Consider the following 26393-nt stretch of genomic DNA (forward strand, 5'->3'; position numbering starts at 1 on the left):
AGTTACTGATCCTCTAGCAGTGAATGATTTCAAGAACGAGATAGCAATTGCATAAGATGGATCCAGCTCTTTTGCTCTTATATAAAGAAAGGAATATAATATACATATATAAATTAATTACAAAAAAGAATAAAATTTGCTTCTCAAGTTCTTCAACAATCCCTTTCACAAAGTAGGATTGAAAGGTAATCCAAGCACATATAGCTTGATCTTATTCCCTTATTGATCGTATAATTATTTTATTATCTAGAGATTAATAAAAAGGCATTTGATCAAGATTATATTATTTATAAATAGTGGGATGAAATTCAAGGGCACTTGGGCTTATTTCCATGGGTTCTGAGACTTGCATAACATGGACACGCTTGCTTGTTGCCATAGGTACCTGGAGGAACACACTGGCACCTCTGGCAGCAAGTTCTACATGCTCTATGGCACACATTCTTTCTTGATGAATCCTTGCATCTCCTTGAGCATGCATAGCCACAATCTGAATCACAGGCAGCAAGAAAATAATATTAGTTTATAGAAAACTATATATATATATATATATATATATATATATATATATATATATATATATATATAAAATAGAAAATAATATTACAATTTGAGGCAACAACTCATGGGAGATCAACTTACTGATTTTCTTATAGTGATGTTTCTTGTCAATGGCAATTACATCACTTCCTACATCAATCTGCATCCAAAAGGGGAATTTAATTACAAAATGTGACACCCAATTGAAATCATTTCACCTCTTTTCTTTTTCCTTCTACTTGGAGCTTTGTTTAGCCTCACAGGACTGGTGAAAAATAAAGGAATCATTGGACCCAATTTCAGAAATTTAAAAGTAGTAAGCAAAGAGACTCACATTTGCTGAAAATTTTGCAGCATTACTGAGAAATGAATGGCCCAAACAAACCTGCAAAAAGTACATCAAAGTATAAAATCACATTTAGATTTTAAAGTACTTCTAGCATTGTTATACAATAATTAATTTTCAACTGTATATGTACCTGAAGGAGCAGAATGACTATAACAAAAACTGAGAACAGCTTCATCTTCTGGCAATCAAGAAATGGAAAATGATAAGATTGATGAAATGTAATGAGAGAGGCAATTAGGTTGAGACTAGGTGAAGGAAAAGGATGACTTTAAATAGACATAAAGAGTTGGCCCTTTGTTTACCTTTATCTTTAATGACTCACATGCAAAGATTGTGTGGGTAAATCACAGATTTTGAGTTGAGTGCCAGAGGGAAATGCTTGAGAGAGAGAGAAAATATATTCTAGTCTAGGCCTTTTTGGAGGCTTCTTTCTTTCTTTCTCTTTTGCTAATTGCTAAATGGTGTGAGCACATTATACAGCTGTGGATTCTTTGCATGGTAGATGTATGGACAATGAAAGAGGATGGTCCCCTCTCTAGCTGGGGCAAAAATGTTCTCAAGTTACTATTTCATCTTGTGAATGATGAGCAACAAGGTAGTATGAGGGCATTAACCCATAATGCATTCCATACCTAATTAACAAAAAGGGCTTGAGGATTCTATAAAGTAATATTTTATTGCTTGAATTTTTATGCTTGCTTGACATGCTAGGTTGGCTTTCATTTATTATGTTTTTGGATTCTCTCTCTCTCTCTCAAGGGAAAACCTGATATTTGTTTTGTTTTTATGCATTAGTATAAGGGAGAAAGGTAGCCGAAAGTAAAAATGGAATCAGAAACAAGCCAAAGAAACTGCTCTTTTGGCTACAGCCGAAGCATCCAGTTCTAGAGTAGCCAAATAACTTCTGTGAATTTGGCTTAATAGTACTTAGAATCATCTTCAGAATTGTGAGGTCATGAGTTTGAACCCCAATCAGAGCTCGACTAAAAAAAATGAACTTATGAGATCCATCACAGGACATGGTATATATGCTTTTTGTACTCAATTTTTCACTTCATCTTGCATCTTAATGGGTCATTAGCTACATTAAAAAATGCTCTCCACATAGCTAATGGTGATTATAATCAACGTTAATTTAGTAGATGAAACCTTCATGAGTTGGTAAAATAGGATCAACATTAAGGTCATTAATTAATTAGAACAAGTAGTCCATGCTCTAGCTGCCCTTTTTGTGATTCAACTGAAAGAAAAATGTCCGCAAATTGCCTCATGATGTTCAAGAAAGTGAAACCTTTCAGGCTATGAATGCTAAAATATAAAAATTTCACATAAAGACCAGAGGATTGAAGAACAAGCATGAACTACATGAGCTACTGATGCAAATGTTGGTTGGGACAGTAGCAGATCATCTGTTTCTAGTAATCAAGATTATCACCCCACAAGAAATAATATAATATTTTTGTGGTTTTGAGAAGAGAATACGAATCAGTAGAAAATGGTTGGTAATATTTTCTGTTCTTGTGCCATTTTGGGGAAGGTTCATGAACCAAGATTAGAGGAAGGAAATTTGGAGTAAAAGAAGTTGAAAATTACAGAAATTGTAAGCATTTTCGGGTTTAACGAAGGAAAATGGCAGGAAAACTGATGCCCAATCTTGAACCTCTTACAAAGAAATTTTATAGAAAAATTGCCCATGTCAGGTAAATTCCCAGACAGGTACATGAGAATAAATATTTCTGTGTTTCCGCATTAAAACAGATTGTTCTGGTGATGTTTGTATTCATATTTCAACGACATGTCGTTTTCAAACAATCAAGCTCTAGGCCCTTTAATGGGATCATAATAAGAGATCAACGATGCATTACCCAATCAAACAGTAATTTCTCATAGATTATTCAAATTTCTAGTTTGCATATGCTATCAAATTGCAAAACTATAAGATTTCAAAAAAACACCCCTTTAATTTATACCCTTAACAACTATACCATAAGAAAATAAAGTGCAGCTAGCTCATAGCATATTTCTGTGTCCAGGATCGAGCAGTAGTCTCATACTTGGCTTTATCAGTCTTATAGACATGAGCAATCTCAGGCACCAAAGGATCATCAGGGTTTGGATCTGTCAGCAGTGAACATATCGACAATAACACCTGCAAATATACATTAAAACATTACCAATATATAGCTAAGTGATAGAGTTCCTGCCTTGTTAAATTTTCCAAACTGATGTCACAGGATTCAAAACAGTCACCAATCAAAGTCGAATTGATTCAATAAAGACATATAATATGATGTTAAAGAGGGCTAAACAAGCAAAATGAGTACCTTTGAAACTGTAAGTGCAGGACTCCATTGTTCCTTGAGAATGTCAAGGCAGATACTGCCATTACTATTGATGTTCGGGTGATAAACTTTTGTCTTGAATGAAACCTGCCAAAAAAAAAAAAAAACAGATTCATCCTTTATTTTTGTTGGAAAACAAGAGTTCATGTCCAAACAAGCAATTTTAGAGAAACTAGAGATTGCTACTGAAATTTAGAAAATGAATTAAATTTGTTACCTTGGGAGGCTTGAATGGATAATCAGGAGGGAAGTGTATGGATACCAAGAAAATACCACCAGCATAAGGGCTGTCTGCTGGACCCATAATAGTTGCTTGCCAATGAAATATGTCATCTCCAGCAGGACCTGTAACAAATAAGCCAAGCTTAACATAACTTAATTCAAGACCCCCATAGCCCTTGTTTCTATTTGCCAGGACAGAGTAAAAACAAAACCTGCACTGCAGGAGACTGGAGGGTCCTTCTGCAAGTCCTTCAATTCCTTGTTAATTCGTTTTGAAGCCATCCCAAATCCTCTAAAACTTCAGAAAAAATAAACTTCTGAAAAGAGATTCATTACACAAAATTAATATGATAGTATAATTCAAACCCTTTCTAATCACTCTTAATACCCAATCCCCATGATGAATTGATTGGAAAAAGTTTATTCAAATTTGGGAATAAGGTTTCTAATTAATCAATCATAATTAAACTGTGAAATGACATTGAAAACATTGAACACAATTTTCTTTTTTGAAAATCTTCATGTCTTCTCTATAAAAACAAAAATAATCTCAAGAATTACACTATATTACATTTCCAAAACATGCATACATATCAGCTAGAACAAACCCTAATTCAGTCACCATGATCAAAGATACCTATCTCATAAACCCAAAAAAAGGGTTTAACAAAAAGGGGAGAAATTAAAAATACAAAAATCCCTTCAAGATCGATGATCAACCAAATAATTGATTACATATATACCCAAAAACCTCTGACCCAAACCAAATACAGAGACCTAATCAGCCACCAGTAGATCAATCACAGCATATCCAATAACCCTCAAAATCTCAAGGAAAAAAAAAAAAAAAGAATAGGCACTATAATAAGAAAAGGAGATCTTGAAGAGATGAAAATATCTGACCTGGTTAGGGTTTGATAGATGAAGAGAGGAAGAGATTGCGTTATACGATGATTCAAAATGTCAATCCAAGTGGAGTCCTTATATTGACTTCATTTCCATGCACCTTTTTTTTTTTTTTTAGAAAATTCTACATGCATAATTTTTATTTGCATATTTTTCTTGTTATATTAAATTATAAATATGTAAAATTTATATGTGAAAATAAATTTTATTATATTTTATATAATAATTAATTAAATGTTTATGTTATTCATAAATTTAATAAAAATTATTTTTTTTATATTTAATTTAAATTTTAATATTTTATTTTTATTAAAATTATTTTCAATATTTTTTTAAAATTTATCATTAAAATTTATAACATATAATTATAATACTCTTATTTAATATTTACATATTTAATTTAATTTTTTAAATTTAATATAATTAATTAAAAAATTTAAAATATTAATATAATAATATAAACTAACAAGATAAATTCTCTTTAAAAGTGTCACGTAATAATTTTTAATAAAATTTAGCCTATTTTATAATATAAATATATAAATTCTTATGAATTGAATTTAAAAAAAAAATATTATCCAAAAGCAAAATATATTTCATTTACAGAGCTAAATTCGAATGTCTACTCTTATAAGTGTTTTTTAAAAAGATTAAAATTTTATATTAAAATTTTATGATATAAGAGAGTATTGTTAAAATTTTAATATATGAAATTTTGTATTAGGAATCATTATTTTATAAAATTAATATAATAAAATATATTATCTTTATTTAAAAAATAAAAATATTTATGATTTTGTACACGTAGCCTAAATTTGTTTTCCAAATATTTGTCATGTAGAATCTATTGCTCAAAATTTAATTCATTTTCCGAATATTAATTATGAATTGATTTGAAAGAAAATTAATGAAAATAAAATCATTGAAAAAAATTTTAAATTGTTTTTATTTAAATTTAAAAACTTTATACTTATAAAATAATTTTAATATTATTAATTAAAATTAATTAATATATTATTATTATTAAAATAATTGAAAACATGTTTAATGTTGGTTAAAATAATCATTTATGGTGATAATTCACTTTTTATTTGTTTTGTTTATAATATATTATGAGACATTATTAATTTATTTAAGAAATGATTATTTATAAAAATATGATTTAATTTATTTAAATTAACCTTAAAATTTTCATTAACATTTTCAAATAATCAAATTTTAATCAAGTATTAAATCTAAATTGAAATCAACGAAAAAAATGCTATTTTGATATTGATAAATGAGTTTTTTTTATTTTTTTAATTATCTGTGATTTTTGTAATTAATGTTTTAAATGAAATTTTAATTTAATTAGAGCATAAACTAAATTTTATAAATGTTTCACTATAGTTTTCAAATAAATAAATAAATGTTTCACTATAAATAATTTTATTAATAAAATTTTTAGTTTAAATTAATAATAATTTATAATAAATTCATAAATTGGGTTAAACTGGATTGTTAGGTTGCTGTGAAGTTTGTTAATGGAGAAGCTGAGATTGTTGGGTGTGCTCACCAATTGTCATCGGTTTCTTCAACGTCCCTGAGTTGTTATTATAAATCATTGTTGCAGGGAAGCTAATATGGTAGCTGATAAGCTGGCTGTTTCTTCGAACACGGGTATGCGGTTACTTGCTGCTCCTCCTCGCAATGTTCTTGAGCTTCATCATATGGATATGCAGGGATCTCTTGGCCTAAGGTTGGTGTTTATGTCTTTTGGGTCTTCCTCCTTCCTCTGAATCAACAAAAAAAAAAAAAAATTCAGCAGCCTGAGTTCCTGATGCACCGACTGTATGTTATAGTGAATAATTTCTTCACTTTGATATAGCTTTATAGATTTCCCTGTTCTTTTCTGCAACAATTATTTATTTTTATCGCAAAAATGCGTTGCAAAACTAGGAAGAAGCACAAAGGGGACACGCCTATTTCACCGTCAAATTCTGAAGACGATGACTTGGAAACCTCGGAAGCGAAACGGCGGCGGCGGCGGAAAGACCGGCGAAGTAGCTATGGGAGCTCGGTGAGAGAGAGAGAGAGAGAGAGAGGAGAGAGGAGAAGTTAAGAAAGAGGAAAGAAAGAAAGAGAAGGGAATCAAGGAAGAATAAGGATTAGGACTCAAAAGTTGATTTTGGATCTGGCTCGGACTCTGGTTCTGGGTTTGACACAGAGGAGCCCGCAGAGACAGCGAGTCACGCCAGAAGATGTAGTGAATGAGATCTTGATGGAGTTTCCCGATGTTGGAGGTGACCTGAAGCAGGTAATTGTGATTTTGTCTTCCGGGTATCAAAGCAATGAGGTTACTTTACATATGAAATTAATTTCCTTCCCTTTTTATTGTATATCATAGCTTATCCAAATGATCGGCGTGGCCAAGCTGTTGACGTATATGTGGTATCTCTGAGAGTTCTTTAATCAAGCATCTGTAGAAGCTTTTAAATAATTTCGTTGAACCCCAAAAAAATGGAGAAGAGTTTTTTTGCTGCCTTCAAATGATCGTCCTATTCTGGAGCTTGTTGGACCCCTCATTCAGACCCATATAAAATCTAGAGAGCAACAGCTTGATGATTTGCAGAATGTAAACAACTTTCAGATGACAACAACTTGGCAATGCCATCACCATGAGATGATGCTTTTGCTCCAAGAAGAAGGTGATGAGATTTTTTTTTCCTGCTCTATTGGTTCACTAGTTTTTACATCTACATTTCATTTGGTAAACTGCTGAAATATGATATGTCCATGTTATTTGATAAATAACGAACTAGTATGGAATTTGACAGTTTGTCATTTGCTTGCTTGCTTGCTTGGATTTTTCTGTGAGAACTTTTTTCCTTTAAACCTCTGGTTGGCATCCTTGTCTATTTATGACTGTTGAAAATTACCATCCAATTCTATTGGAATAGATCCCTTTAGGGTCTGTGTGGTATTTATGTTAGAGCTGCAGCTGATAAAAAAAACCTCCTTAAATATGTTAATTAGGAGGTATTGTTAAAGTTAAATTTGACATGTTTCATTCACAAGAACTTCAAAACAACTAAATAATTTTTTTCAAACCATTGTTTTTTTTCAACATCTAAAATAGTACTTTTTCAAAAAGAGTTTTTTGATCTCCCAAACTCAACCCCAAACGGGTCCTTAGTCTGGTTTACTGAATGGACGCTTTGTTGTTGCAGGTACCATGACTAAGAAGCCTTTAAGCTATTAAGCTGTCAATTGACATCTAATGATCTAAGAAACTTGCATTTGCCGCCAATCTAAATTTTGGGATTCTATATGCTAAAGGGAATATGTATTTCTAGAATAATTTTCGTATCCTTTGTAAGATGAGTTGTTGGATTTTTTGGGATGGGTGGGATATATAGATTTACTGGTTTTCATTTGTCTGATTTTGATCAACTAAATTGATGAATTATGTGCACTCTACTCTTCGTGAGCTTAGTGGAACCTTCATAGGCTGGAGTTTACAAGATATGATGCCATATTTTGGAGACTTTTATGGTGATTAATCTTGAGATTTAACATCAAATTGATAAACATTTAATGCCAATGAAAATTTGATATTTGAGTATTTAGGCTGGATTTGTGATACTCAAGCCTTTGTCAAGGCATATATTATGTATTTTTGTTGTATCCCTCATATGAGATCTGGATTTTGAATGTAATAAGTATTACTTAATCTTATAATTGATTAAATTGTTAAACCATTATATGTGGAATCGCTGACTCTTTAATTATGATATATCTTTTGTATACCCAAAAAAAAAAGGGACCGTATATTGGTCTACTTACATTCGGTTGGAGGATGATTGGCTCTGAAATGCCAATGAAATCAGGAATTGTAAAGAAATTAAGTTTTTCCCTTGATAATTGAGAAAATTGAGAGAAAATGATAGAAAGAAAGCGTAGAAAGTTGAAGGAACAAAGCCTATATGTTGCCTCTTCCCAAAACAAACACTCAATCTGCTGCCTCTGCAAAAAAAAAAAAAAAAAGATCCTCCAGCAGATGCCTCACATGATAACAGTGCAAAAAGAGCCAAAAGATGTCTTTGCCCTAAAGAAATACTCAAGTTGTTGCCTCTGCCCAAAAAAAAAAACCTCCAGATGCTGCCTCATGTGATAACAATGCAAAAAAGAGCCAAAAGATGCTGCCTCTCATGAATAATGGCCGTTACTATTAACAGCTGTAATGGCCGTGACACTCCATTTTCTAAAATTTCATTATTTAAAGGCCTTAACAGTAGTTGTAGGCTACTTTTCCTGTAAATAACAGCCGTTTTAAAACCATGATCTAGTTGGTACTTATCATTTGCATGTAGTCGCTTTTATGGATCCTACACTGTCTTGTATGTTCTTGGCATTTGATTTTGCTATTTCTTCACATTCTTGTCTGTTTGCAGTGAAAATTGCAGGATGCAAAAATTAAACTCAAAAAGGAACAGGAACAATTTAAGGTTTGTGCTTCTAACAAAGTATTGGTCACCTTGTGGCTTCTTAAATTTAGTTAAAGGCCAATGTATTATTTAAATGATTTCTGCTTCTGCAGGTTGAGTTGAAAGCTATGCGTGACACTGCACATTGGAGAAGACACAAGGTACTTATGTAGGTAGTTTTCTATTTTAAAATGTCCTGCCCCTCTCCTTGTGCAAGGGCTGGGGAGGTAGGTTAGATTTGATGTTGTAGTTGAACTGGGTTCACTTTTTTCTTTCCAAGAAAAATATTATAATCCAATTTATTTGCGGAACTGGACCATAGCAATAGGCCAGAGATAACAATATATATAATTGTCATTTTGAGTAAATATTAGTGCACATAAATAGTTGAGATTGAATTCTTATTGAGAAAATTATGCAAAGTATTTACTAATCAACAATATTTGTGAGCCCATGTTTGTTTTGGAGGGCCAGCACATACTAATCTTGTCTTGGTCCAATATTGCTGGCTGTGTTGTGGAGAAGGCAGTCATTAAACTCTTAAGGTGGTCCATGATGTGCACATGATTAACTCGATGATGCAATACATTCTTTGTTGAAAACTGAAATGAAATTTCTATGTCTTGGTCATGTGCCTACGTCATGTCAAACAGTAGCTGTGCTATTTTGGACGTTTTCTTTGATTCAATGTTGCAGCATGATAATTTTAGCACTAATAGTTCTTATTGGTCAGACATTATGAAAAGCTATTTCAGATACGCATTAGGCATATATGAATAGCCAATTTATATAGACATTGCAAACCGTCAACAAAATGCATTTGTATAGCCAGCTTCAGGTCCTTGAGTGGTAGCGTCTGCAGATACTTTTTATTTCAAAATGATTTTCAGAACCCTCCCTCTTCCCCAGTGCAGGCCTGAGACCAACGTATATATGTGTGTTTGATTAGTGTCAATCCTTCATAATATGTTAAAGCACTTCCCATCTAAACATTAAAAAAAAACTTTTGGTCTGGCGGGGAGGTTGATGATGAGCTCCTGGCAGAAATTGAAGTTATAGCCCCAAAAAGAGATGAATGGATGACAACAGGGCCTCTTAAAAGGAAAGTAAGGCTTTCCCATGCTACCTTTTCTTGCTTCTCTTGCACATGTTGTACTTTCACTTGGGAACTATGATCTTGCACTAAGTGAAGGTTTTTAGATACTGTGATTCTCTTACAACATAAATCCTAACTTGTTTTTATTATTCTCAGCCAGGCATGACCATGCAATCTTCAGGATTCAGCAATAGCACTAGAGAAGGACATGGTGACACTAGTGTTTGGACACAGCCCAAAAAGCAAAGATGAAGTAAGATCTCTTGTCATGTTCAAAATGCTATGAGCCTTAAATTGTTGCTTGGTTCTGTTTATTTATTTATGATTAAAAATGATGTGCTAATGCATCTCATGTCATAGTTACTTGGAAGCATATAATGAGGCTGCAGCACTTGCACCAAGTGAAGAAAAGAAAAGGCAGTTTTAAAACTGATTCACAGTACAGCAAAACGATCAAAATCTTCAGCACAAAAGCACCAAGAAGAGGCTGCAAGTCGTTCAAAGAAAAAATCCAAGAAACTGGAGAAATAGTGCTTAGAAATAGTTGCATAATTTTATATATAATATAAAATATGAAAGTTAATTATAATATTATTTGATGATTATAAAAAAAAATTATATATATTAGTTTTTAGCTTAACACTATTAAAAATGACTTAAAACTCAATTGAACTCGGGAAGTTTAATTTAATTTATTTTTAATTTTTTATTTAATGAGTTAAGAAGTTTTAATTTAAATTCAATTTTGATCAAAAATGGAAAAATTAAAAATTAAAATTTTTGATTTTTGAGTTTAAGTTAAAAAATTATGAAATTTAGTCTCAAAATTAAAAAATTGAATTTTTTTTATTTAAATTAAAAATTTTAATATATAAATTTTAATTTTAGAATTAAATTGAGTTTAAATTGAAATTTAAATTAATTTAATAAAAAAAAATGGGTTAAGTTGCTTTTTTCAATAAATATGTTATATATGAATTAAATTGAACATTCTAACTATTAAAAATAAACAATACTTTATACAAATTGATTCATTGCAGTCATTTTATTATTATTATTATTATTATTATTATTATTATTATTATTACAGGCCAATGTAGTCTAGCTTTTAAACAAAGAAATGGAAGGAAACTTATAAACTAATAAAAAGAAACAAAAATAAATTGCTGAAAACCCACTTTTTCCTCTCTATATATATTTCTCTTTCTGTCTCTCTAGCTACTGCAAGTTTCATGTGCAGCCATAAAAGATGAATATAGTCCAAAGTAAATTAAATATACGTTACTTGGGGAAAAAAAAAAAAAAGAAAAATTAAAATAATACAAGAACAAGAAGGGACACAAGGAATAAAGGGAGACAACATTGGTTGTGGGAGAACACAAGTCATTATTCATATCAGCCTAGGTTAAGCTTACAGCCTTATTTCTCTAGAAGGTTTTTTCTTTAATATAAGTCTTTTTCAAGGTTACTTCAAACTCCTCCTCGCCTGTCCTCCCCTCCCCAAACCCCACCCCTCAATTTTGAATATAAATATAGGAAATATTTTGCTTAGATCTGATTTATCATAGACACTGTGAATTTTACCATATAATATAACTTGTATTTTACGCAAGCACAACCTCCCTTAATCTCACAAACTGCTCTAAAAATATCAGCTTAATTCACTATTACAAGTTTATATATATCTACAGGTAAAAGCATTTGGATTCCATGGCTCATACTACAAGTTTAAGCAAATTCAAATGAAACAATTGTAGCTAGACACTAGGGATTTTATGATGTTAGCAAACTATATATATATATATATATATATATATATATATATATATATATATATATATATATATATATATATATATATATATATATTATTTTAAGAGCAGTAAATGGTTTTGGACCTATGATTTAAAGTTTTTAAATTCATATAATTATGAACAAAGGTGGCTTCAAATGTAATCAAAATTCACAATAGAATAATTAATAGGGTAAATATTCCACTTTAATCTATATTAATCTATTCAATATTGTTATAATTTTTTTTTATCAACTTGCATATAAATATAATAATTTTGGCCCCAAACCCATATGGCCTATTTCTAATTGGAAGTGGCAGATGATAAATATAGCAAGAAATGGGAAAATAAAAGAAATGGCCACAACAATTGGATGAGAATTGATCAAAGTTAAGAATGATTATGTCTCTCAAGAAAGGAACACTTTCTGAAATTCAGGTGTCATTATGTAATTAAAGAAAATTTGCAAGTTTAATTTTATAAATAATTTAAAGGGAAATTAATAAAGTTTTGTAGGGTATTACCAATATTTATTCATTAGTTTAAGCCTGTATTTTTTAATTCAGCTTCCATTTTTATTCAAATTTAAAATTTAATAAATTTATTAGAAATAATTATAATAATATTAAATTCAAAATGATGATTATAATATCATTAAAATCATATTATATTTTAAATTATTAATTAGATTCATGTATTTTTATTTTTTTTACATGAATTTATGCTTTTATTTTTGTTTGCTCTTTATATAAAATTGAAATTTACAAATTTAATGTATTTTTTATCATTTAAACAAAACAAAGATATTATTTTATCCGTTTACTTTTATAACTTATTTAAAATTTTTGTACAGTAATTAAAGAAGTGACTAAATTACTTAAATTATAATAAATATTTCTAATTTGATTAACTTATCATTTATTTTACCTAATTACGATAAGTTTTAAAAAATTATAGAAATAGTTATTGTGTTTAGTAGAAAATTTAAAAAAATAATTCACTAATATTTTTTAATTTTCTTAAAATGACAAATAATTTTTTTTTTAAAATAAAAATAATAAAATAAAGATAGTAATTACTAAAGAGAAAAAGGTGACGAGCATGATGACCATGGATCACGACCAATTGTTACATGAATAAGACTCATGCACTCATTTACCATGGTTGATTTGGTCATAAATGGCATACTCTAGTTGTTTTTTTTTTTTTTTCTTTTTTCATCTTTCTCATTAATTTATTATAGCAAAGTAAAATAGTTAATAATTTTGTAAAAAAAAAAATGGTTAATGATTTGCACAATTCAATGTTTTAAAATGATAACTTTAATAGTTGGGTTTGCTCTCTTTTTTTAATTTATTATCAATTTTTATAAATTTTTAATCCTAACATATATAGTTTATTTCATCTTGATTGGGGAGATAAATTTAATATATAATTATATAAAAATTGATATGTAATATCATTTTATTTTTAATAAAATAAGAGAAAGTAAATTTAATGTAACACAATTTATTATTTAGTCTTTTTATTTTAACTAAATTAATTAGTTGATATTTTATTTTAAAAAATATATTAATTACTCTCTTTATTTTTGTTTTATTTACTCTTTAATTTTTTTTGTCTAATTCAAGTTATTTGTAATTAATATATTCAAATGAGAAAGAAAATTATTATTATAAAAATTAAATAATTCAAGTTTTAAAAAATAAATACACTATATAATTGTGTTTTTTAAATTATAAAGAGCAAATGAAATTTGAACCAATATCTAAAATAATTAGAGAGACTGAAGAACAAATTAAACAAAAATATAAAAGCTAAGTAATGTATTTTTTTAAAATAAAATAATCAAATAGTTAATTTTATTTAAATAAAAGAATTAAATAATAATTTTTATTTAATACAAAATCCAATTTATAATACCAACCCTATTCATTTCTACCATTCAAGGATTTATACGATAATTAAGAAAACTAAATCACTTAAATTATAACAGAATTCTTTATAATATGACTACATTACAGAGGATGTGATAAAATAAATTATAAAAATAAGTATTGTGTTTAATAAAAATAAAAATAAAAATAAAAATAAAAATAAAAATAAAAATAAAATAATAATAATAATAATTAATAGTAGCTTTCAAACATTAGTTAATAAATAGAATATAGTACTAGATCCCTTATTTATTATAAATTAAAAATCTCTTACTAATATGAAAATTTTTAATATATTTTCTTAATTAATTAAAAATAATATTATAAAAATATATATTTAATTATTATATTAAAATTACATAATTATTTTCATTATTTTATAATACATATAGATAAATACCAATAAAAAGATAGTTTGATTGGTATTCTTACACTTTAAAGTGTAGAGATTAGAAGAAATCCTAACAGAATGAGTTGCCAAAATCACCAAGTATCAACCATACGAGGAGTATCTCGTCAAATGGAAAGGTACGAGTATAAAAGAGATTAGTTGGGAGAAGAAAATAAACATCCAACCACACAAGTAGAAGATTGAAGATTTCTTATAAGCTCAATTTCATCTGTAAATACACACTGTACTCTTTTTTCTTCACTAATATTTTTTTATTACTGAGTTCTTTTTAGTAAAAATTTTTTAATGAGACAATATTTCATCCATAAATAAAAAGGAAAAAGCATAAAAAAAAATCATAATGAGATTTTGTTTGTTTTGTTTTAATTATGAGGCATAATTGCACCTTTAATTTTTGTTTTTGCTTGCATTAATTTTGCAAAAAGAGATTAAACTTTCCAAAGAGAGAAATAATGATGGAAGAAAAGAATTGGTAATCAAGGGCTTTGAAAGAGAAATGCAATAAGGTCATTTTCTAGTACTACCATATATGTTTGATTATATATAAATGGAAAATATCTTTTACTATAAATAATTATAAAGTCGGTAGATCGCATCAGATTGTTATGATTTTATCAGATTAGCTTCATTATATGTGAATATAATTGATGCATTGGGTCCCATCTAATGGAATGTTGCTTAGCATACAATTTTTTTTTTAATTACAAAAAAAAAAAAAAAACTTTAACAAGTGTGTTTCATGTTTGGATAGAAAACTTTGAATTTTCTTTTACTTAATAAATTTGGTATTATTGAAGTAACAGTCTTTTGATTTTTGAAAATTGAAACCGATATTCTTGTGAAAATCACTTTATTTAAATTTGAAATCGATTATTATTTTTAAATTTTGAATTTATCTTAAATTTAATTAAAATTTATTTTCAATTACTATATTTATCTTAAACTCTATTATTATTACTCTAAAATGATGTAAATTCATTTAATTTAAATTTATTTAATTTTATATATTTTAATTAATAATTTATATAAAATTTATTTTTTATTAATAATTTATATATTGAAATTTTAATAATTTTATAAAATATTTAAATTTTATTTTATATAAATTTTTAAAATTTATTATAAAAATATATATTTTATATTTAATTAGAATTTTGTCAACGAGAGAGGCTAACTTTTTGGTCCACAATATATATTTAATAATGCACTGCCTTACGAACTCTTATGCTTTCCAAGAAGTTCTAACCACTGAGGGATAAGAATCAATCTCAGTTGTTTTAATAATCATCAGCTATTTTACTAGTTATTAATTATTATTAGTTATTAATTATTAGATATTTAATTAATAATAATTAATAATTTATATAGTAATTTAAAGTAAAAGTATTCAGTAAAAATGACTATTAAATTAATTATTAAATAAAAAATAGTGATATTATCTTATTTAATCTCTAAACACTAGTATTAATACTATGTCATCGAATAATATAAATAAAAGAGTTAGTGTTTTAATTAGAATCGAAATGTGAAATATTATTTTAAATGTTATTACTAAATATAGTCTAAATATTAATTAATTTCATAATTATTTTTTTTTTTATATAATTTGCTTTGATCAAACTCGAACTCAAAGACTTTAAAATCATGAAAACAATTATAATACTATTGAACTAAAGCTCATTCATAATAAATTTTATAATATTGTTTCACTATGTATTAATTACTATCATAATAGTCTCTCCTTAAACTTATTAGTGGTGAAATTAATCATCTAAACTTATGTTCAGAATAAATATAAAAATTTATTTAGATTTAGTTTAGACTCAAAATATAAGTATATAAATGTTACTTATTTTATATATATGAATTCCATCATACATATTATATTTTGAATTCATAATAAATTAAATCTAGATAAAAATTTTTATTACAGCATATATTCGCTAAATATTTTGATAAAATTATTGAGCGGAGCAGAATCAAAATTATAATTTAGTTCATTTTCCTCACTTTTTCTTTAACATTTTGTTTGGTTCTTTAATTATATAGGAAAAATAAAGAGCAATTGAATTATAAAAATAAATACAAAAAAGAAATTTAATTTTTTAAAAATTTTTTCAAATTTGATAAATTATTAAAATAAGAGAAAAATATAATTATTTTCTTAAATGAAAAGAGGAAAAATAACTATTATACTCTCTTTTTTGTTATGTTTAAGGACATATAACTAATTTTATTATAAATAACACTTTTATTCTCCCTTTTCTCTCTATTTCACTCTCTTTTATTCTCTTTTTTCCCTCTATTTAATGTCCAAATAAGAGAAATTAAAGAAATTATAGATTTCTTTTGCTTCTCTTCTCTCCATTTTCCTCCATGTAAATAAAGGGTAAAATCCTTTTTTTTTTTCAAAAAGATAAAAAATAAAAATTACTTTATATATATATATATATATATTCTCACAGATTTTTAACCAATCCAAGCATGGTGTTACAGTATGAAAGCATTTCATAACATAAAAATGGTTATGGTTTCATGGTGGAAAAAAGGTGAGGGATATATAATTATGGACATATGTTTTGTATTAAAAGAAAGCTCTCTGCTCATGTAAATCATGTATATGGAACTTTACTTATGTGTCATGGAAAGATCATCATGCGCATTGTACTATTCTGAAGCAACTTGCATGCATGCTTCCCATCTGCTCAAGTGTACTAGCTGTGTTCTTTAACTTTTGTTTCTTACTTCTCTTAGGGTGAAAGATATTTTCAATATTTTTATTTGAATTAAAAAAACAAACAAACAAACACAAGGTTTTACTTTACAGTTTTGATGCAATAGCAAGTCTAGCTCTTTTATTTTATTTAATTTCCAAGTTAATTAATGCAACTATGTAACACAACCATGGTTTTGTTCTAGCTTATCATGGATTTAAGACATAAAATGAATTCCATCACGTCTTTTGTATCTCGATCAATGATAAATCGGATTTAGATAAAAATTTCTCTAAATTTATAAACGCGTAGTGTTTATAAGCTAATTTAAATTTATAAATATTTAAAATTTTAAATTGAAATGTTTATAAATAATTTATAAATAATTAATGTGTTTGATAAAAAATAGCTTATAAATATATTTATTATTAAAATGACTAAAAAATATTAAATAAGACCTATAATGAAATTTTAAAAATTAAATAAGTTGGTAAAATATTTGATCAAATTATAAGTATTGAAATAAAAAGTTACTTCCCTAACTTATTTTTTTAATTTATAAGTCTAAAAAAATGTTATAAATAAATATATAAGCTTATTTTTAGATTTTATTTACCCGTTTGACTAGCTTACAAGTTAAGAAAAAAACTTATAAATTAATTAATACAACTATATAACAGAAACAGGTTAAGCCCATAGAAACACAACCGAAAGATAAAGAAAAGGCCTCCTTGTCATCTTCTCCATTAGTGTAAAATAACTATAATTAATGAAGCTTAATTAAGTTGTTAATTATTTCCTAATTAAAGTCTACTATATATGCTCAAATCTGCTTCTCAACATTTGTGGGTCATGATATAGCAAATAAAGCACTTAAGTGTGAAATTAACACCACTATAATCTCTAGAAACTGATGATTCCAGAAAATGAAAATGTACCTACCATATTGTTCACCCTTTTTGGAATTGTTAATATTTTAGAGATATTTATCTTAATTTATAAGCTCGTCAAACTCTAAAAAATGATTGATCTGTTTGTTTATAATAAATTTTAAGCTTATAAACTAAAAAAAAAAAAAAGAACACAACATTTTATTTTAATGCTTATAAGCCTTGTATTTATAAAATTATTTGGCCAAGTATTTTACTACATTATCTTTATTTAATTTTTAAAATTTCGTTATAAATCTTATTTAATATATTTTTAATCATTTTAACAATAAATAAAATAAAATGAAATTTGAATGAATAAGGTACATAGAGTTGACATACATATTATGCAAAGGTTGCATCATCATTAATTAAATTTTTATTTGAATATATATTTATGAAGTATCCATCAAATCATTTTGAGAGAGAGAGAGAGAGAGAGAGAGATTCCAAAATTCGTTATGAAATCAATATATATGAAGAAATAATTTTTGTCGGTTCTTGTTTGTGAGACTAAATTCCTCAGTTCCCATTATAAGGTAGTGGTACCATACATACAAATTTTCTCTTCAAACTTTAAGTTGTCTCTATCCATAGGTATATATCACAAATTATTGTCCTCCATGATTAAGAATTTACTTGTTTCCATGTTCAAGCAATCACTATATGCAAGATAAATTTCCAAGCAGTCAGTCAGTCGATTATTTTATTTTAGTCATTATATTTTAATTTATTTTAATAAAATTATTTTTTTATATTAATAATCATTCAAATTAAAAATTTTTAAAATTATTAATTTAAAAACTGAAACTTATAGGTGAAAATTTTAATAATAGTTTTATATCTCTAATAAAATTCACAATTGAGAATATTATTTTGAACATAAAATATATATTAGATTAAATATTTATCTCTAATTTAGAAAAGTTGAAGATACAAATTTTAGTATCTTTCATTTTCTATATTTTTTGGAAACAAAATTTTATAAGAATTAAATTTAATTATTTCTTTTTAATCAATTCTCATATTTTGGAATGAAAGAATTTAATTTTTTTAGCTTAAAGGAAATTTTATTTTAGAAGAAATAGAAATTTAGTGGCTTGTTGTGGAATAAATTATTTGTAAAACAAAGAATTTAATTGAATTCTCATAAATCATGCTTGATTTTTATTTGTTTTAAAATAAAAAAATTTTAAATTTAAAAAATTAATTTTTTAATTTAAATATAAGAATTGAAAAAAAAATCAATTAAATTGAATTTTTATAAAATTTCTTATTCTAAGTATGGAGTATATAATTGTATTAGAGTTTAATTGGATTCCTTTTTTACAAATAATTTATTCCAAAAAAAAGGTGGATAAGGAAATTAAAATGAGACTAAAACTCCATTTGTTTTTTGAAAAAATATTTATTTGAAAAATATTTTTCATAATTTTTAGTGTTTGAAACATTTAGTAAAATTGATTAATAAAAAATATTTTCTTAATTAAAAGAAAAAAATATTTTTATTTTTTAAATTTTAATAATTTTATTAAATTATAAAAATATTTATACATATATAATATAAATATATATTATTAATTTAATATTATTATTAAATAATAAAAATATTTTCATAAAAAAATAATTTTTAAAAATATAAATGAATAATTTTTGAAAATATAAATTATTTCTAACAAAACGAATGAAGTTGAATTTCTTGAATATTTCTAAATATTAAGGAACAAGCCAAAGGAACCATTCGCGCTCATGGATATTCAATTTGAAAGAACTCGCAGCCATAACCATCAATTTAATGAATTATAAGCATGTGATACACTATTATTCTTGTTTTTAGGGTTAATTAATAATTTAAAAAGAAACCCATTTATATATAGTTAGATCTAAGAAGTCTCTAGCTAGTATATATTGATAATTAATAAAGAACGAACTCCATTGCCAAGCAGATTAAACAAGTAAAAGCCTGGTTGAAAAGGATCAAACCCCTTCTATGATTAGCTCTGTGATGTGCACAGGTAGGGATATTGGCATGGAACACAGGTGGTGAAAAATGAGCGGTGCAAAATGGCGAAGGGCGGCGCACCAAACAGACAAAGGTAGCTTGGATTGTGGAAGATGCCAGAGAGGAGATATTGAGAATGACATCAATTTGTAATTCATCTAAAATTAATTTTATTAAAATAATTTAAAATAATACCAATATATATATATATATATATATATATATATATATATATATATATATATATATATATATATATATATATGTCTTTGTAAAAATATATTTCATCCTCATTATTTTTTAAGTTTAATGATTATGAATTTAAATTTCAATTGAATTAAATTGTGTTTAATAATAAAAAATTAAGATAAGTGACATGTATATATTTTTTTAATTTAATTTAATATAAAAATATATAATTTATGAAACTGTATTTAAAATTTAAAAATTCTGATAATAATAATTTAAAAATCGTTGCATGATATATGCTTTTTTATTTTATTTATTCTATGATAATTAATTTAAAAAAAAATAATTTGTTCATCAATTTATTTTAAAATTTAAAATTAAATAATATATTATAAAAAATAATATCATATCGATTATTATCAAAAAAATTTATATATTATTATTGAAAATAAAATTATTATTAATTAAAAATTTTATCATTAATAAAATTTTATAAAAATATAAAATATAAAAAAGATATTTTATTAAAATAAAATAATAAATAATTGGTTTAGTTAAATAATTAAAGCGAGAAGAAAACTATAAATCTTAGGGCACAAAATAGCGGTGGGGAGAAGGGGAGGAGGGGTGGCGTGAAAATTTCATGTCACGCCGTCCAAACAAACCTTTCATCCATCTGCCACCCCACGCGCAATCAATTAACTTTTTCTATAACATGTACTATACTATATATAAATATATATGCATTTGTGTCTGTTCCTATACAAAACCTACCTCTACACATTCGTCTCCTTCCCATTCTAAAGGCTCTCACTCACTCTCTCTTGTTTTTCTTTACAATAACATTCACGCAACAAACATCTTCAATTCTCTCATCTTCTTCTTCTTCTTCTTCTCTAGCTTTTTCTCTGATCTTGGATCAGTTCAAGAACAAGCTGACTGTGAGTATCATTCGTGCATGCAATGTTATATACATATATGTATTTTTCTCTTAAGTCTTCAAAGTCCATTGTTTATTTTGTAATTTTGAACTGTTTTCTTTCACATAAAGGTGATTAAACAAGTTAGTGTATATATATATATATATATATATATATATATATATATATATATATATATATACACTCTTGGAGTTTAATAGAGCTAGATCTTTCAAAAACATTCTTTGATATATATGATGTGAGTGATCAATTCGGTTTCTAAAAAATATTACCATTATACCTGAACTTATATCGATCAAAAAATTAAAAAAAAAAAGTGGCGAGCAGAGGGAAGTATATATATATATATATAGTTCTAATGCAAACAACACTAGGTTTTATAATTTTAAAGAAAATATGAGTTTTTTTTTTTCTGTAATCAGGGTAGAGAGAGATTTTCATTGAACCTTTGATTTGGGTACAGTAGCAAAGTGGGTGGTGGTAGTGGTGGGTGTGTGAAAATGTTTTTGCACCACCAAATCAAGAGGCAGAGAGAGAGAGAGAGAGAGAGAGAGAGAGAGAGAGAGAGTGCACTGCACTCAAAGGAACATTAACATGCTTGTGCCAGCAAAGTCAAGCTTGCCGGCCAGCTTTTGTGTTCAATAAACTTTGCCCAAGTTCATGCAACTAAAGGGCAAATAATATATGCTACTTAGCTGAAAATCTATGTTTTGTTTGGTGGGTTCCCACAAATGGCCTGCCATTTTTATCTGTAAAATGCCTTAATATTGTGTAGCTGAAAAACATCCAGGACCACTTCCAGCTCAGGACAAAGTATCATCATCATAGTTGATAAGCATATTGGATATTTAGAAAACGAATCATAACAAATTACGCATATCCACCTACGGCAAAACTGATTACGTGTTTATATAAACTGGCCTGGCTCTTTGTTTTGGATGTGTCTTGCTGCTGACGGGCCCCGGGCGGGGAGGTGGTGGTGTGGGGTTGTATGGGCCTCGATCTTCTATTAATGAAATCATTTTCTTTTTTTGTAAGCAGAATTCTATAATAAAATCTACTTGCTTATATAAAAAAAAAAAAAAGTCACATACATTACTTTCAATTAAATGCTTCCTTTGATTTTAGGCATAGGCTAAAAGAGCCTTTAAGCTTGTGTTTTGTCTGATAGAGATTAAATAAATCTTCTTACTCTTCATCAAGTTGCGGTGAGATTGTGACATGTACATACATAAATAAAGCAATTCCATTGGTTAAATCTTGAAATGCCTCTCTCTCTCTCTTTCTTATTCATTATCCTTCTGTCATATCACTCAGGAGACTGAAAGATTACTATCAATGGAGATGGAATCGTGCGTCCCACCAGGCTTTAGATTTTACCCAACAGAGGAAGAACTTGTGGGTTACTACCTCAAGAGAAAGATTAACTCATTGAAAATTGATTTAGATATTATCATTGACATTGATCTCTACAAAATAGAGCCATGGGATATCCAAGGTAATTAAAAGTGCTTTTCCTTTTTTTTTTTTCTTTTTTCTGTTCTTCTTTCTCAATAGCTACCATTAGTTTGTCCTTTAGCTTTGAAATTATCAACACCCACTATTGCTGTTGCGCTTGCACCCACCTCCCAGGCTAAGGGCTTTGAAAAAAGGAATCAAATAAAAGATAGATGGATGCACTATACTTTACCAAAGTCAATGTTCCCATTGTTCCATGTTCCTCTCCTATCATCACCTTAGAACAAAGGAAAGAGTAGTGGGAATTGGCCTAAATTGACTGTATTAGTAGGGAAGAAGAGTAATGGGAATGGACCTAAAAGAAATTCATTCTTAATGTGGGTTTGATTTCATAAAAGTGTGCTTTTGTGCTATTTAACCTAATTAATATCTACACATATCCCTGATATTTTACAGCAAGATGCAAGCTAGGGTATGATGAACAAAACGAGTGGTACTTCTTCAGCCACAAGGACAGGAAGTATCCAACGGGAACACGGACTAACAGAGCCACTGTTGCTGGATTTTGGAAGGCAACAGGAAGGGACAAGGCCGTGCTTTCAAAGAATAAAATTATAGGGATGAGAAAGACCCTGGTTTTTTACAAGGGCCGTGCACCCAATGGAAGAAAAACTGACTGGATCATGCATGAATATCGACTCCAAACATCTGAGCATGGACACCCTCAGGCAAGCTCTATTGATATCACATCATTTAAATACAACTTTTTTTCCCCCCAAATTTTAAGTAATTAAATTACATATTTAATTTCAGATTAAGCAGTTGTTAATGTTATTCCGTAGCAAATACACTTATAAAAGAAAAGAACAAGAAAAGAAAGGTGGCATGCTAAAAAGGTTCATTTTTTTTCTTTTCTTGTAAGATAGAAGATCGAAGATAGAAATTAATAGCTATTTGCATGCTGTTATTATTCAACTAGCGTGCAGTTTTCCAAAGCCCTTCATGCACCTTGACTTAAATATTGGTTGGCTTTTTAGAACTTCAAGCCTCTGAAATTTTGAGTAGTTTGTCATAGTGCCAACACAAAGTCATTCTAATTCCTTACAGGCAAGGAAAAAAGGAACATCAAAAGGAGAAAAAAAAATTATTAGATGGGACTAGGGCACATTCTCGTACTTTTGTAAATTAGTGATCTCAACACTTTCTTGAAGTATGTGAAACCCACTGATTATTAGAAAATCAAAGTGCAACTCTTGTCCTACTTATTAAGAAATTAAAATCTTTTTATTTTGGGTACCCATCAAACTAAATTACACAATGAGAGTAGCACTGAGCTCCCTTGCTTTAATTAATCTCTATTTTCTAAGTCCTTACACTTGAATATATGAACTTAATTGATTAGATTAGCTAAAAAAAGCATTAATGTTTACCTGTTTTAGACTTAATTATCAAATAAAAGACAAGAATACTCTATATTCTTTGATTGGAACAAGACTAAAGTAATTTAGGATGAAAATTGCAGGAAGAAGGATGGGTTGTCTGTCGAGCATTCAAGAAACCAATCCCTAACCAAAGGCCAAGTTATATTGAAGCTTGGGATAATCATGCTTATTGTGCCAATATTAGGCCTCCATCATTTTCAGATACACTAACCACTACACATATGGCCATTCATCCGAATCAAACTGCAAGTTTTCATCAGCAGCTGCCCTTTGGCTCGGACCCAGCAGATCAGCTGGTTTCCAGCCATCCATTTTTGGAGAATAACCAGCTCATTGATCTCCCACAACTAGATAGCCCTAATACACTTTCAACAAGCTTTGCAACCAAAGAAGGTTTCCACAATAACAATGGTGTTTCTAGTGAAGATTTCGATGAACAAAGGAGCAATAATAGCAGTACCCAGTTCATTGACTGGAAAAATTTAGATAGTTTACTTGCATCGCAAGTGAACAATTCAACCTCCTCTTTTCCTGCGCCAAATTTATTGCCACAGAGCTATGAGCTCAGCCATTTTCCTGGTTGCTTTCCTGATTCACAATAACGAGAAAACAAAAAGATTAAGGGAAAGACCCTATACCACTTATTGCTGCATACCCCATATCGTAGAATAATAAGCGCTGTAGTAGAAGCTAAGTTCAAGGTCCATTGTAGAAGGTATCCAAGAAGAAATTGCAAGCTGATCATTATCATGTAAGTAGAAGAGGAAGTAGAAGAAGATAACATATGAATTTGTTGTGATTAAGAGGGAAGAGTTCACATATTGAGTATCTTCCCCACAAGTTTTAGAGTCATCAAAAGGTGAAGCTGTTAACTCACTTTTCTTAATTACGTCTGGTTAATTATGTTTTTATTTCATAATTGTAAATGGTTTATCATTGCATTTGCATGCATATATGTACTTATGATCTTGTTTTTCGTCACAATCAATGTTGTATTCTGTACTAATCATAATGTTTCTCTAGCCGTCTTTCTTTTTTCATTCTTGCTAGACTTTGTTTGGTGATGATTATATTTACTTATTTGTACTTATGTCGACATTTCTTCCTCTTCTTTCAATTTTTTTTTTAAAGATTTTATAGAGCCGTCGTTTGAGATTATCTGCAATTATGTTCTTTCATCTTGCTCTAATAATTATGAGCTTATAAGACTTGAACATATATAATTTAACCATTAGGGGAAAAGTTGTTTTGAAAATTTTACAGAAATGACCAAATTGTGCAATATTTCTCACCAAAATTAGTTCTATTAAAGTGGATTTTTTTTTCTCTTCTAATATCTTTAAAGAATATGAAGTGGCGAAGTTTTGAGTTCTACTCTCCCCATATATCCCTTTTATGATTATTTATTTTTGTGTGAGTAAAAGAAAATGGCTACCTTCAATTGTATAACCCATCACCCATTAGTTATAACTGTTCTATTATGCTCTATTGAAAAAAAAAAAATCCAACACGATTTTTATGTTGCCCATGCAATAAAAACATTGAGAATATTAATACAGCAATACAATAAACATTGTCAATGTTGATCTGGCAATGCATATTATGGACGTACGAGTTTTTTTTTTTTTTTAAATCATTTGATTTTGATTAAAATTTTATTATAATAGACATACAAATTTATGATACACATAATTATACAATCACACAATATAGAAAAAAGAAAAAGAATAACATAGAATTTACGTGATTCGACTCTAAGATTTACGTTCACGGGCAAGACGAGAAAAAAAGAGCAAAATATAATCACTTAAAACTTTCAAACCTTAATTTCAGTATATTTTCCGAATATCTCATAAATATATTATAAATAGCAGAATATTGTAATATTTTATTCCAATCGGATCGCATCACGAAATTTTTAGATCGGGTCACAATTTATGTCCATAAAAATGTATTCAAAAAATTCAAATCACATAAAAATAATAAATTTTGATTTAAAATATTATAATTTCATAAATAATTTCAATGTCATTAAGTTAAAGTTGATTGATAGAGTTACTAAATAGTCTTTAATTATATTATTTATTACTCTTTTACTTTGTTAGAAAATTTGTTTCTATTTTTTTGATATTTTAAAATAAATATTAGCCTTTGAAATAATAAAACTTAACAAAGTGCATAATCAAGTATACAATAGTTGTTTAACGCTATGAAATGCAAATAAATTTAAAATAGAACTACTAGTGTTAAAATAGGTATCACAATTTGTTATTGAAAATATGAAAAAAAATAGAAAAAAAATAGAGCTTCAATTTCTCCTCTCCTTTAAATGCTTGTGTACTTAGACTTGAAATTGAGTAATTATGCCTCCATGGAGATTTGATCAACCACCCATACCTCCACTCTTGTGATAAAAGCCAATTTCGAAATTTTTCTACAAGCTACCTTAGCTTAATGGTTAAGTTTGATCTAAAGGGTCGGATAGATTATCTTTGGACGGCCAAAATTCATTGATCTTGAATATATTCAATCACATTGATGTCGATCTAATGGATTACAACATCTAAATTAAAGACATTTTACGAGTAGATTAACATGTGATAAGATAAAATTTGATCATAATGAAGTAGGACATAGAGATGTGTTTGTAACAGT

At 27.7% G+C, this 26393-nt stretch overlaps 3 protein-coding genes and 1 long non-coding RNA gene across 12 annotated transcripts; 2 read left to right on the top strand and 2 right to left on the bottom strand.

Annotated features, from left to right (window-relative positions):
* Positions 1-47: 47 nt before the first annotated feature.
* On the bottom strand, positions 48-2696 carry LOC110646398 (gibberellin-regulated protein 9). Of its 2 annotated transcripts, XM_021799817.2 has the most exons (5): positions 1192-2696; positions 1020-1067; positions 875-925; positions 643-700; positions 48-490 (listed from the first exon to the last, which is right to left on the bottom strand). In XM_021799817.2, the coding sequence occupies exons 2-5, from the start codon at positions 1062-1064 to the stop codon at positions 309-311; spliced, it is 336 nt and encodes a 111-aa protein (XP_021655509.2). In that variant the 5' UTR covers positions 1065-1067; positions 1192-2696; the 3' UTR covers positions 48-308. The 2 variants fall into 2 exon arrangements, with proteins under 2 accessions (XP_021655509.2, XP_021655508.2); XM_021799816.2 differs by lacking the exon at positions 1192-2696 and having other exon boundaries at positions 1020-1181.
* A 54-nt stretch (positions 2697-2750) lies between these two features.
* Positions 2751-4501, bottom strand: LOC110646396 (ubiquitin-conjugating enzyme E2 30). 2 transcript variants are annotated; one of them, XM_058131354.1, is made up of 5 exons: positions 4357-4501; positions 3666-3770; positions 3449-3576; positions 3214-3318; positions 2751-3038 (listed from the first exon to the last, which is right to left on the bottom strand). In XM_058131354.1, exons 2-5 carry the CDS (start codon positions 3733-3735, stop codon positions 2895-2897), a joined length of 447 nt encoding a protein of 148 aa, XP_057987337.1. In that variant the 5' UTR covers positions 3736-3770; positions 4357-4501; the 3' UTR covers positions 2751-2894. The 2 variants fall into 2 exon arrangements, with proteins under 2 accessions (XP_057987337.1, XP_057987338.1); XM_058131355.1 differs by having other exon boundaries at positions 3666-3745; positions 4357-4495.
* Positions 4502-5688: 1187 nt separating this feature from the next.
* Positions 5689-10352, top strand: LOC110646405 (uncharacterized). Of its 7 annotated transcripts, XR_009142074.1 has the most exons (8): positions 5794-6097; positions 6298-6655; positions 6746-7046; positions 8793-8846; positions 8939-8986; positions 9870-9931; positions 10078-10174; positions 10282-10352. It is a non-coding gene; the product is annotated as an uncharacterized LOC110646405 (long non-coding RNA). The 7 variants fall into 7 exon arrangements; XR_009142073.1 differs by having other exon boundaries at positions 5691-6097; positions 8939-9931; positions 10082-10174; XR_009142069.1 differs by having other exon boundaries at positions 5713-6097; positions 8939-9931.
* Positions 10353-20647: 10295 nt separating this feature from the next.
* Positions 20648-24865, top strand: LOC110646388 (NAC domain-containing protein 30). Its single transcript, XM_021799807.2, has 4 exons — positions 20648-20838; positions 22156-22336; positions 22753-23024; positions 23819-24865. Exons 2-4 carry the CDS (start codon positions 22177-22179, stop codon positions 24338-24340), a joined length of 954 nt encoding a protein of 317 aa, XP_021655499.2. The 5' UTR covers positions 20648-20838; positions 22156-22176; the 3' UTR covers positions 24341-24865.
* Positions 24866-26393: the final 1528 nt, after the last annotated feature.

Source organism: Hevea brasiliensis, chromosome 12 (assembly GCF_030052815.1).
Source record: "Hevea brasiliensis isolate MT/VB/25A 57/8 chromosome 12, ASM3005281v1, whole genome shotgun sequence".
Lineage (NCBI taxonomy): Eukaryota > Viridiplantae > Streptophyta > Magnoliopsida > Malpighiales > Euphorbiaceae > Hevea > Hevea brasiliensis.

Coding starts and splice junctions, on each gene's coding strand:
- LOC110646398 (XM_021799817.2), bottom strand. CDS start 1,064: ATGAAGCTGTTCTCAGTTTTTGTTATAGTCATTCTGCTCCTTCAG. Junction 701..874: donor CTGCAAAATTTTCAGCAAAT/GTGAGTCTCTTT, acceptor TTTTGGATGCAG/ATTGATGTAGGAAGTGATGT. Junction 491..642: donor ACATCACTATAAGAAAATCA/GTAAGTTGATCT, acceptor CCTGTGATTCAG/ATTGTGGCTATGCATGCTCA.
- LOC110646396 (XM_058131354.1), bottom strand. CDS start 3,735: ATGGCTTCAAAACGAATTAACAAGGAATTGAAGGACTTGCAGAAGGAC. Junction 3,319..3,448: donor ATCCATTCAAGCCTCCCAAG/GTAACAAATTTA, acceptor TTTTTTTGGCAG/GTTTCATTCAAGACAAAAGT. Junction 3,039..3,213: donor CTGCACTTACAGTTTCAAAG/GTACTCATTTTG, acceptor GTATATTTGCAG/GTGTTATTGTCGATATGTTC.
- LOC110646388 (XM_021799807.2), top strand. CDS start 22,177: ATGGAGATGGAATCGTGCGTCCCACCAGGCTTTAGATTTTACCCAACA. Junction 22,337..22,752: donor AGAGCCATGGGATATCCAAG/GTAATTAAAAGT, acceptor GATATTTTACAG/CAAGATGCAAGCTAGGGTAT. Junction 23,025..23,818: donor CTGAGCATGGACACCCTCAG/GCAAGCTCTATT, acceptor TGAAAATTGCAG/GAAGAAGGATGGGTTGTCTG.